Source organism: Mycotypha africana (assembly GCF_025528875.1).
Source record: "Mycotypha africana strain NRRL 2978 chromosome Unknown BDF20scaffold_5, whole genome shotgun sequence".
Lineage (NCBI taxonomy): Eukaryota > Fungi > Mucoromycota > Mucoromycetes > Mucorales > Mycotyphaceae > Mycotypha > Mycotypha africana.
In genome coordinates, this window is record NW_026515729.1 from 1,551,760 (window position 1) to 1,561,342 (window position 9,583).

The window sequence follows — 9,583 nt, forward strand, 5'->3', positions numbered from 1 at the left end:
AAGACAATCGCTTAAGATGGAATCGTTTCAATAAAGCTGCTTTCTATGGGTTATCATTTAGTTGCATAAACATGAGAATATAATTCTAGTGAATCTGCTTGAAGAACTTCAGCACATTGCTTCATGGCTAAAGCATATGAAAGATACTTGTGAAATAAAAAAAGCTTTTTGTGTTACTTTAGCTAAGACTAAATTGATTGTTAGTTTAAGCATACAGTCAGTATATCCAGTTGATTGTGCTAATTAGGCTTCAGCATCAAAGAGAGCAGTTTATTACATAACTTTACAGTTAATATTTTACAGCAAATCCTCTATTTTTTGCAGCCATATAATCTTGCTGCAAACTATCAAGGACACAGATAAAACGGGATTATGTCAACAATAAGGCCGCAGGAAATTAATGGATATACGACACTATACGTCTACTGTAATAGAGATGCTCTTTATCTACCATCATCCTATTATGCAACAAAGATCATTGCTGTTATAAATGATTATAGATTGAATAGGTCTATGACAGCTTGAAATAGTGCGTCCGAACGGTAAGTTGTTCACTTTTGTATGAACGGAATTCTGTAACTGAGTTATTTTAGTGGCTTGTTAGTGACAGCTGAATCTCCAGGTTCAACGCAGCAATTTGGGAAATAGAAATTAAATGTTGTTTCCCAAAAGCTTTCCCGCTTACATCCTCCCTTCATTATTCTAAGCTATAATGTCCACAGTTGGTGAAAAAAGGCCCGCTGAGAGTCAGCCTCAAGTCAATAAAAAGTCAAAAACTGGTTAGATCTCTAAGTTTTATCCCTACATGTGTTCAAAGCAGCAGGGCTAATAAGTTATTTTTATAGAGTCTCGTCAAGAACAAAAGAACATTCGTAATGAGCGTAAATCGCACGACAAAAACTATGAAATGATCACACAAGCCAAGAAAGTTTGGGAACAGCTTCGACGCGGTGATATTGAACGTGAAGAACAGAAAGCTTTGATGGCTAAAATGATGGGTATAATTGGTGGCAAAGTTCAAGATGTAGATATCACGTTTTTATCTTCACTCTTTCTGGCTGTTTCTTTTATTGACCGATAATGTTTTCCTTTTTCTAGGTCATCTTTAAGCATGATGCTTCACGTATTATCCAAACTTGTCTTAAAAAGGGCAATGCCGAGCAAAGGAATCAGATTGTAGAAGAATTAAGAGGACATTATCTTGAACTGTCAAAATCTATGTATGGTAAATTTATTGTCATGAAGGCTATTGAATACTGGTAAGTTGATTTTCTACTTAAACGTTGCCATTCTTCATTAGTTTTTCTAACATTTGTAAATTACGTCTTTACATTAGTCACAAACAAAGAGATAATATCTTGGCAGAGTTCAAAAACAATGTTAGAAAATTGATTCGTCACAAGGAAGCCTCAACTGTCATCGAAACATTCTATTCACAATTTGCAAATTCAGCTCAAAAGCATGAACTGCTGTCCGAATTTTACGGCCCTGAGATGACTTTGTTCAACAGTGGTGGAGGCGCCAAGACATTAGAAGAACTGTTAGAAAAGTTTCCGGAAAAGAAAGACTCAATATTGAGATACATGGCTGAAATGCTGAAGGGATGTATGGATAAAGGCACTATTGTTCACAGTATTGTTCACAAAGCAATATATCAATATATGACATTAACCGACAACAAAGGGCGTGAAGATATGTTGAGCCTTCTCAAGGATTCCCTTCAGGAAATGATTCACACACGTGAAGGCGCAAAGGTGGCGATGATTTGTTTGTCTATTGCCTCACCCAAAGATCGTAAAAATATTATCAAAGCATTCAAACCGTATCTTACCAAGATCGCTTGTGATGATTATGGTTATTTGGTTTTGCTTCGATTGTTAGATGTAACTGACGATACCGTTTTAGTGGCCAAGGCTGTCATTGGTGAATTAAGCAAGCATGCCAAAGAATTATTTGCTAATAAGTTCGGCCGTCGTGTTTTCTTGTATATTTTAGCTGGACGAAATACAAAATACCTTTCTCCTGAGACGGTGAAAATGTTGAAGGAAGGCGATAGTATCAGAGTCAGCAAAAAAGATCCAGAGGTCAGAGCCCAAGAATTGTTAAAGGCGACATCACCGCAACTGATCAAAATGGTTGCAGATGATGCTGCTATTCTCATGAGAGAAAAATTGTCATCCCAAGTTGTGCAAGAAATTATGCTTCATGCTGTTGGTGACAAGACTGAAGCGATCAATGCTATTTTGGCATTGGCAGGTGAAAACATTGAAAAGGAAAATCACATTATAGAAGATCGTTTCGCGAATAGAATCGTTAAGGCTATGATCAAGGCAGACAACGCCATGGATGAAAATGATAAAGCCGTCGAACCATTAGAATTTGCTTCTAAATTACTCGAGGTCATCAAGCCTAACCTCAGTCATTTTGCTACGAACTTTGGTAGCTTTGTTGTCCTTGCTTTAGCCGAAGAGCCATCAACTAAGAAAGAAGTGAAAAAAGAATTGAAGGCACATAAAAAGGAGATCACTGAAGCTGCTAAATCTAATCAAGGTTCAAAATTGATTTTGGAAACTGTTTTCTAGCTTGAACATTATAACTTTATTATTTTATCAAATTTATCACAATAAACTTGTACATATTACTTTTTACGTTTGCTTTGAGAATTATCCCAATATGGAGGTTCGTTTGTAGTTCTTTAATGCCTATGTAATCCTATCCTCGATGCACGATTGTGCGTATCTGCCACGTTGTAAAAAGAAGAAGTGCAAGTAAGAAATTCACGTAGCTTAGTTCCAGGACGACGGCTGAGAGGATTCTTAACTTTTCCAAGGTTAGCTATGCTAGAAATCATAAAGAATTTTAAAGGAAGAATATAAACGAAATAAGGTCGATTTTGTCACGCATATGAAGGACAAGAGTAAGAGCGAACATAATTTTTCTACTAAAATAGTCCATTCGATATCGCTGCTTCAGCTAATCCACAGACTAATCTGGTATGGTATTCAGGAAGTAGGAAGTCACTAGGAAAGAAAGATTCCGTTTACTTCAAACACAACATATTGTTGTCGCATTCGATTTTGTAGTACGCATAGCTAAAGCTAGCTAGACCAACCTTAATGGTGAGTTAAAAGATCAATAGCATTCTGCCGGAAAACCTAGAAGAGGCATTACACTCCAGAGCTAACGTTCGTGGCGTGTAAGTGTTAAAATGCGTCTTTTAGAGGAGTAATAATAGCATTCTACTATTTGAGCAATTAAAGCTTGTGGTTTGACTTTTAATTAGCCCGGAATTTAGTTATACTGCCATTACTGTTGTAGTAGGTGATCAATATTATAGGCTGCTGCACATCTTACTGATAAGATAGACAATACATCTTTGTCGTTCTTTTGGATGTTATCAACTAAACACTGTTTCTTAATAATCACCGGTGCTATATACGCCTTGAAAGCTTCGGCCTATGGGTAACAAAGATACCTAAATGGAATTCATCATTGGATACATGTTGGGAGGGCAAATTCCTTGGATTGGATATCTGTGAGCATTTAACTGATATCATGCCATCTTATATGATTAAAATTAACTTAATCATCTCTAATTTGTTTGAAATAGAGTATTATTAACTTTGGACGAATTGGTCCTTTTTCGACTTCTAGGGTTAAAAGGAAGATGTAGTTCGATAGTAGGTGTTAAATAAAGCAGAAAGCAATAGAGCGAACATGATAAATGCATTAATATTGATAAAGTAGTTACATGAGAAGAGCAAAGATAAAAAAAGCATTATGTGACAAAAAAACTAAATTCAGGCTGCAAAAAAAAAGAGGGGGGGGGAAATATAGTTATATGGAAGGTTTACCTAAAATATGGCTAGTAATAAGTTATCATACATAAATATATGTATATATATCGAAAGGTAGTAAGATATACAAGGAAAAAGTAAAAAGTGCTTTAAAGAATGCGATCTGCTGGTTTGTAGACGTCTGTCCAGCCAAAACTCCTTTGAACCGCTTCTTCCCATTGTTTGTATTTACGTTCACGATCTATGAGAAAATGGATTTAGTGCTCACGTTTTTAGATTCTGCAATTTAGTGTTCAAGAGAATAACTTACTGTCGTCATCCCATTTGGCGTTAAAAAGATCTTCACGGTCAACGGAGACCTTTTTAATATCATCAATACTCGACCAAATTCCTGCAGCATAACCAGCGGCATAAGCTGCACCCAATGCACTTGTATCACGCATTCCAGGACGTATCACTGGTATTCCTAAAACATCCGCTTGAATTTGCATACATTGATCTGAATTAGACATACCGCCGTCTGCTTTTAGCATTTTCAATGGTACATCTCCGTCTGCCTTCATCGCTTCTAGAATAGCTCTTGTTGAGAAACAAACTGCCTCCAAGGTTGCTCTGGCAAGATGACTTTTGTTCGTATACTGTGTTAAACCAACTAATGTTCCGCGTGCGTCGTCTCTCCAATAAGGTGAAAACAGACCAGAAAAGGCTGTAACAAAGAAAACGCCGCCTGTTGATTTTACTTTTGCTGCCAAAGCATCAATATCATCTGATGTTTTAATCAGTTCCAAATTGTCCCTCAACCATTTAACGGCAGCACCAGCAACACTAATGGAACCTTCTAATGCGTATGACATAGGTCCATCTTTTCCAAACTGATATCCTACTGTCGATAGTAATCCACTTTTCGACATGACGGGCGACTCGCCTACATTCATCAGTAGGAAAGCACCAGTACCATATGTGTTTTTCGCTTCACCAATTTCGAAACATTTATGACCGACAAGGGCTGCTTGTTGATCTCCTAAACAACCCATAATAGGGACACCTTCTAAAGGCCCCCATACCATATTGCCGTAATTCTCTGCTGATGATACAATCTTTGGTAGAATGTGTGATGGCACTCCAAAGAAATCTAAAAGGCGCTTATCCCATTCTCGAGTTTTCAAATTCATAAACATCGTGCGGCTAGCATTGGTAACATCTGTAATGTGCTTTCCTCCTTGTATACCACCTGTCAAATTCTGTAAGATATGGGCACAGAAAGAATAGAGAGATTAAAAATCAAAGGTGTTTTTATACTTATGGAATTTATAAAATAAAACGCGTTGGTGGACTTACCCAGATTAACCATGTATCTACAGTACCGAACATAGCTCGTTTGTGTTCGACTGCATATTTTACTTTTGGAATTCTGTCCATTAACCATCTTACTTTGACAGCTGAAAAATAATTATGGATCGGTAAGCCGCAAATCTCTTGTACATTGATTTCTGTTTGTTTATCTGCCAATTCCTTGACTAAATAGTTTGTGCGGGTGTCACCCCAAACGATTGCATTGTATAATGGTTCGCCAGTCTTACGATCCCAAATTAGAGTTGTTTCCCGTTGATTACAAAGACCGACAGCTGTTAAAAGAACAGAATGAGCATTCAATACAACCTTATATGAACAGAGAAACCGACAACAAGTTATAATAAGACTACCTTTTAAATCTGTAATATTGTAACCCATCATACCAAACTTTCTGACAGCTTCATCTGAACAACGAATAACCGAATCCAAAAGGTCGTACGGATCGTGTTCAATCCAACTATTTAATTGAAGACAACTCTTTAGTGAGTACAGTTTCAGTTTTCCTTCTGCGTTATATCCATTTACTATACCCTGGACGCGGATATATCTGCTCAAATTCAAGTTGGTGGGATGTAATATGATTTCCTGCCTGATCAAAAATCAGAAATCTAGTTGAGGTTGTTCCTTGGTCAATTGCACCAATATATTTAGACATGGTTCGGGGAAAAGGTTAGTATAAGTAAAACAAATGCACGAAAAGAAAGAATAAAATGAAAAAAAGGCAGACTGGAAAAAAAGGTTACATGATAGTGATGCTGCTGGATTACACTTCAAGCACAGACTATTGTTGTTTCTTTTTCGCCCGGTGAATGCTAAGGAACAAAGTCACAACGTAAAAAAAAAACCAAAAAAAAAAAAAAAAAAAAAAAACCATGCGCTCTAAGATAAAAAAAAAATAAATGAGGTGAAACTTGAGGCATAATTGAAAGCTTCAACTCTGGTTATCAATGGGTTGATCTATACTTTTTGAGATAGTTTCAAGTATAAGCTTGGAAAAGTGAACAAAAGAAAATTGCGATGAAAAAAAAAAATATAGCAATACTGAAATTGAAAGATCGGTATGCCCAGTATCCCATCTTTCAATGGGTTTAAGGGTATCATACGACACTGTTTCCAAATTTGCAGTTTGAGCGTTTTCTGCACGTGCGGAGGAAATGTAAACTGTTATTCCGTCATCTACTGCTTTGAAGAAAGGAATATCTCAACGACGAGACACCGATGCTATTGTTAGGCTTCCTTCTCTCAATCTCAATCCTCACATATGCCTACTCTTTGTATATAGTTGCTTCCTTTTTCCTTTTTGTTTCTTTTTCACTGTGAATGTAATCAGCGGATCTTTAAATTACTGTAACGAAGCTTTTTTTTGTTTTCGTAAGAAGCGGGCGTATCTTTAAAAAACATCTATTCAGTTTCAAACCCTCCACGGTTACAATGCAGCACGCCCAAAAACGCTTCTCATTCTTTCTCCTGGTAACGTTATTTCCTCTATTTTTCGCTTTTTACGATCCGACATGTCGTTTTTCATATTGCCTATCTGATTCAATAATATTTAAGGAGGGTGAGTGGGTTCGAAGACGGAAATTTCAGGTTTTTTTTCCAGCTCACGACTGCTTTATTCAGTTTCTTAAGGATAATGAGCCGACTGATTGAGTATCTTTAACCAATGTAATTTGTAGCATTTAACACGATATGAATGCGTTTAAATTGTTGTAACTTTTGAGGAAAGCCGTTCAGTTCCTTGGCAATCGTCAGAGATGCATATTCTGGCAAATCCGGCAGTTTTTTCATTATTAGCAATTTTTGCAATGGAATATCTGGAAAAATATTGTATGGTTCAATTGATATGTGATACAGCAGTGGTACAAATGAGGCCCCCCAGTCTAATTAGATCGCTTCCTCTATAGCAGCATGGTCAAAGTGGCGGGCACCATCAATTAGATGTAAAGAAAACCAGCAAAAGGCATAATGAGACGATGGATCAAATGCTGAAAACCTTCGTTTTGTAAAGTTGTGTGATAGCAAAACAGATATGTACGTGGATCACTCCAAAAATTGATAGCACATCTCAACTTAAGTTGCTAATAGACGTCGTTGGACACGGTCCGATCGAGCGCTTTCAAACGGAAGCTACTTTTTTTACAATTATGTGTATTTTTTTCGCTTTAAGCCTTCAAAAATCAAGTTTCTGCTGAAAGTTGCTGTTATTACTACTTCGTACGGAATACAAAAGTTCATTTAGCGCGCTTAATGGACAACATTGAATCTGCTTTATAAGCGGCCTCACAAAATTAAAAGGGGATAGCTGATACACACACAAAAAAAAAAAAAGTATGGATATTTTTTATTCGAGTTGACCGAAAGAAAAATAAGTAGGAAAATGTCAAATACATCAGTAGAATGTTTAGTCGTACACACAAAAAAAGCTAGCCACAACTGTATAAAAGTACACGATTTTTACAGAAAAAGGAAATTCACCGCATTCAGTAACTAAGCCCAATCCCAAGAAATGGCTACTCTTCCATCGGCAAAGTCAGCAATTTTACCAAAGGCAGCAGGACTCAAATCCAAATCGCCTTTGACGCAAGGTGGACAGGTGTCAACAATTTTGACCTTGACAGTGCCTTTGGGCCCTTTAACGTTGGCATATTTGCCGCAGTTTGGGTTGTTGTTAGGGTTATCACCGTTGGCCATTTGCGGAGCATTCTATAATAAGGTTACAAAGAAGTAATTTTTGGTCAATACCTGTGTGTGCTCCCTCATTTGACTATAAATGAGGAAAGGAGGGAGATGTACATGTATTATGTGTCTACTTACCAAAGCTGCAATTAAATCAGTGTCTGAATTTGTCCAACCACAAGAACCTAGTCCTGGAGTATAATAGGTACCTGCCAAAGATATCAAACGTTACTATATATATATTTTATTTTTTTTTATTTGTTTGTAGTCATCTTTAGACGACTTACCATCTCCAGAGAATTGACTATAGCTAGCAGATGAAGAGCCTACTGAAGAAGATTTCTTTGTAGCAGTGGTGACTGTAGTCTTTTTTGTAGTGGTCTTCTTGGTAGTTGTCTTCTTTGTAGTAGTGGTAGACTTCTTCTTCGTAGTTGTCTTCTTTGTTGTTGTGGTAGGCTTGCGTTTAGGTGCCTTGGTTGTGGTCTTTCTGACAGTGGTTCTCTTCTTCTTGCTTGAGCTTGAAGCTAGTCTTCTGAGTTGCTCATGTTGACTCTTTTCAGTTCTGATCTCTTTGTCTTTTGAGTGTTCTTTCTTATGAAAAGATTCGTGTTTATCAGAATGATGATGCTTTCTCTTTTTATCATCCTTGGCAGAACGTGCCTTGTGGCAACGTTTCTGGAGGGAGTGTTGATGCTGAAGAATAGAGGCGGTCTCATCCAAATAATTGACAGCTGTTACAGGGGATTCAATCTCGGAACCAGTGGGAGATGAAAGTTCTTTAACCGGAGCTGTTTGTACTGGGAAAAACAAGGAAGCACCGAAGATAGTGGTCAATGTTAAAAGAGAGGAAGGGGTCAAACGCATAATTGTTAGCAGTAGCGAATGGAATAAGTTTCAAAAAAAAGGATAGGGAAGGGGACTAGGTTTGTCCGTAAAGAGTTACAAAGATTGTAATGTAGAAAAAGAAAAAGATATGGTATGGCCGATGCTCGTTTCTAGGAGGTCCCTTTATATAAACAACGAAGCTAATTGAATTGTTGCACAAATTAAACATGAATAATAACTGTCTAATTCAATACATTGAAGAATTTGCACGGCCCATTGAGAAGAGATTGGTAGAAGCAAGTCAGTGGCAATAGTTTATTTGAGCTTCTCCTTGTACAAATTAAAAAAAAAAATCTTTGCGCGGGTTGTACGAAAAAAATTTCTACGTCGCGCACTAACTAAACTCGCATTGCATGCATAAAAGAATAAAAAACCTACACAGCTGGTAATTGGGTTTTACAAGTTCACACATTAACTTGCATGCTCAATTAGCTCGCAATGTTTAAATAATATGATCTTGACATTTTGTTATTCCATCATCTTTGAAACTACTATCTAAACAGTGAAAAGAATAGCCTGCCATATGATTTATTATCATGTCATTGTTCTTTTATACAAAATAGAAGCAAGATCAAATGAGTAAGACTGTTCTTGGAAGAACACTAGATTATTGAGACTCTTTTTATTTATATAGGTTGTGTCTTGAAAAAATCTATTCTTGGATTCTTTATAAGAATCTTGTTCTTTTGGAGTCTTGGACGAAGATAACAAAACTGTACATACCCCCACAGTATCTTTATATGGAGGTAGCCAAAAAGTTAAATGTCACTGCTCACTTCCAAAAGCTAATTTTTTCCCTTCTTCTATCTGTAATGGTAATTACTTCAAAGAAGTATCCTTATATTATTTACAACAGTGGATTTTTTTCCAAC

At 36.8% G+C, this 9,583-nt stretch overlaps 3 protein-coding genes across 3 annotated transcripts; 1 reads left to right on the forward strand and 2 right to left on the reverse strand.

Annotated features, from left to right (window-relative positions):
- The first annotated feature begins 587 nt into the window (after positions 1–587).
- Positions 588–2,636, forward strand: BDF20DRAFT_870606 (armadillo-type protein). Its single transcript, XM_053081057.1, has 4 exons — positions 588–779; positions 846–1,024; positions 1,099–1,259; positions 1,337–2,636. The coding sequence occupies exons 1-4, from the start codon at positions 713–715 to the stop codon at positions 2,580–2,582; spliced, it is 1,653 nt and encodes a 550-aa protein (XP_052936549.1). The 5' UTR covers positions 588–712; the 3' UTR covers positions 2,583–2,636.
- A 1,310-nt stretch (positions 2,637–3,946) lies between these two features.
- BDF20DRAFT_906155 (uncharacterized protein) lies at positions 3,947–5,805 on the reverse strand (the record flags this gene model as incomplete). Its single annotated transcript, XM_053083242.1, has 5 exons — positions 3,947–4,038; positions 4,108–5,038; positions 5,136–5,422; positions 5,501–5,607; positions 5,681–5,805. 5 exons carry the CDS (start codon positions 5,803–5,805, stop codon positions 3,947–3,949), a joined length of 1,542 nt encoding a protein of 513 aa, XP_052936550.1.
- A 1,832-nt stretch (positions 5,806–7,637) lies between these two features.
- On the reverse strand, positions 7,638–8,021 carry BDF20DRAFT_819054 (RlpA-like double-psi beta-barrel-protein domain-containing protein-containing protein; the record flags this gene model as incomplete). The annotated part of the gene is made up of 2 exons (XM_053077424.1): positions 7,638–7,853; positions 7,965–8,021. Coding segments are annotated over 2 exons (273 nt in total), but the record flags the coding sequence as incomplete, so codon positions are not given.
- Between the last annotated feature and the right edge of the window lie 1,562 nt (positions 8,022–9,583).

What these genes read in the sequence shown, in the direction of transcription:
- BDF20DRAFT_870606 (XM_053081057.1), top strand. Translation starts at nt 713, where the DNA reads ATGTCCACAGTTGGTGAAAAAAGGCCCGCTGAGAGTCAGCCTCAAGTC. An exon ending in TTGGTGGCAAAGTTCAAGAT is followed by an intron (nt 1,025 to 1,098) that starts GTAGATATCACG and finishes TCCTTTTTCTAG; the next exon opens with GTCATCTTTAAGCATGATGC. An exon ending in ATGAAGGCTATTGAATACTG is followed by an intron (nt 1,260 to 1,336) that starts GTAAGTTGATTT and finishes TCTTTACATTAG; the next exon opens with TCACAAACAAAGAGATAATA.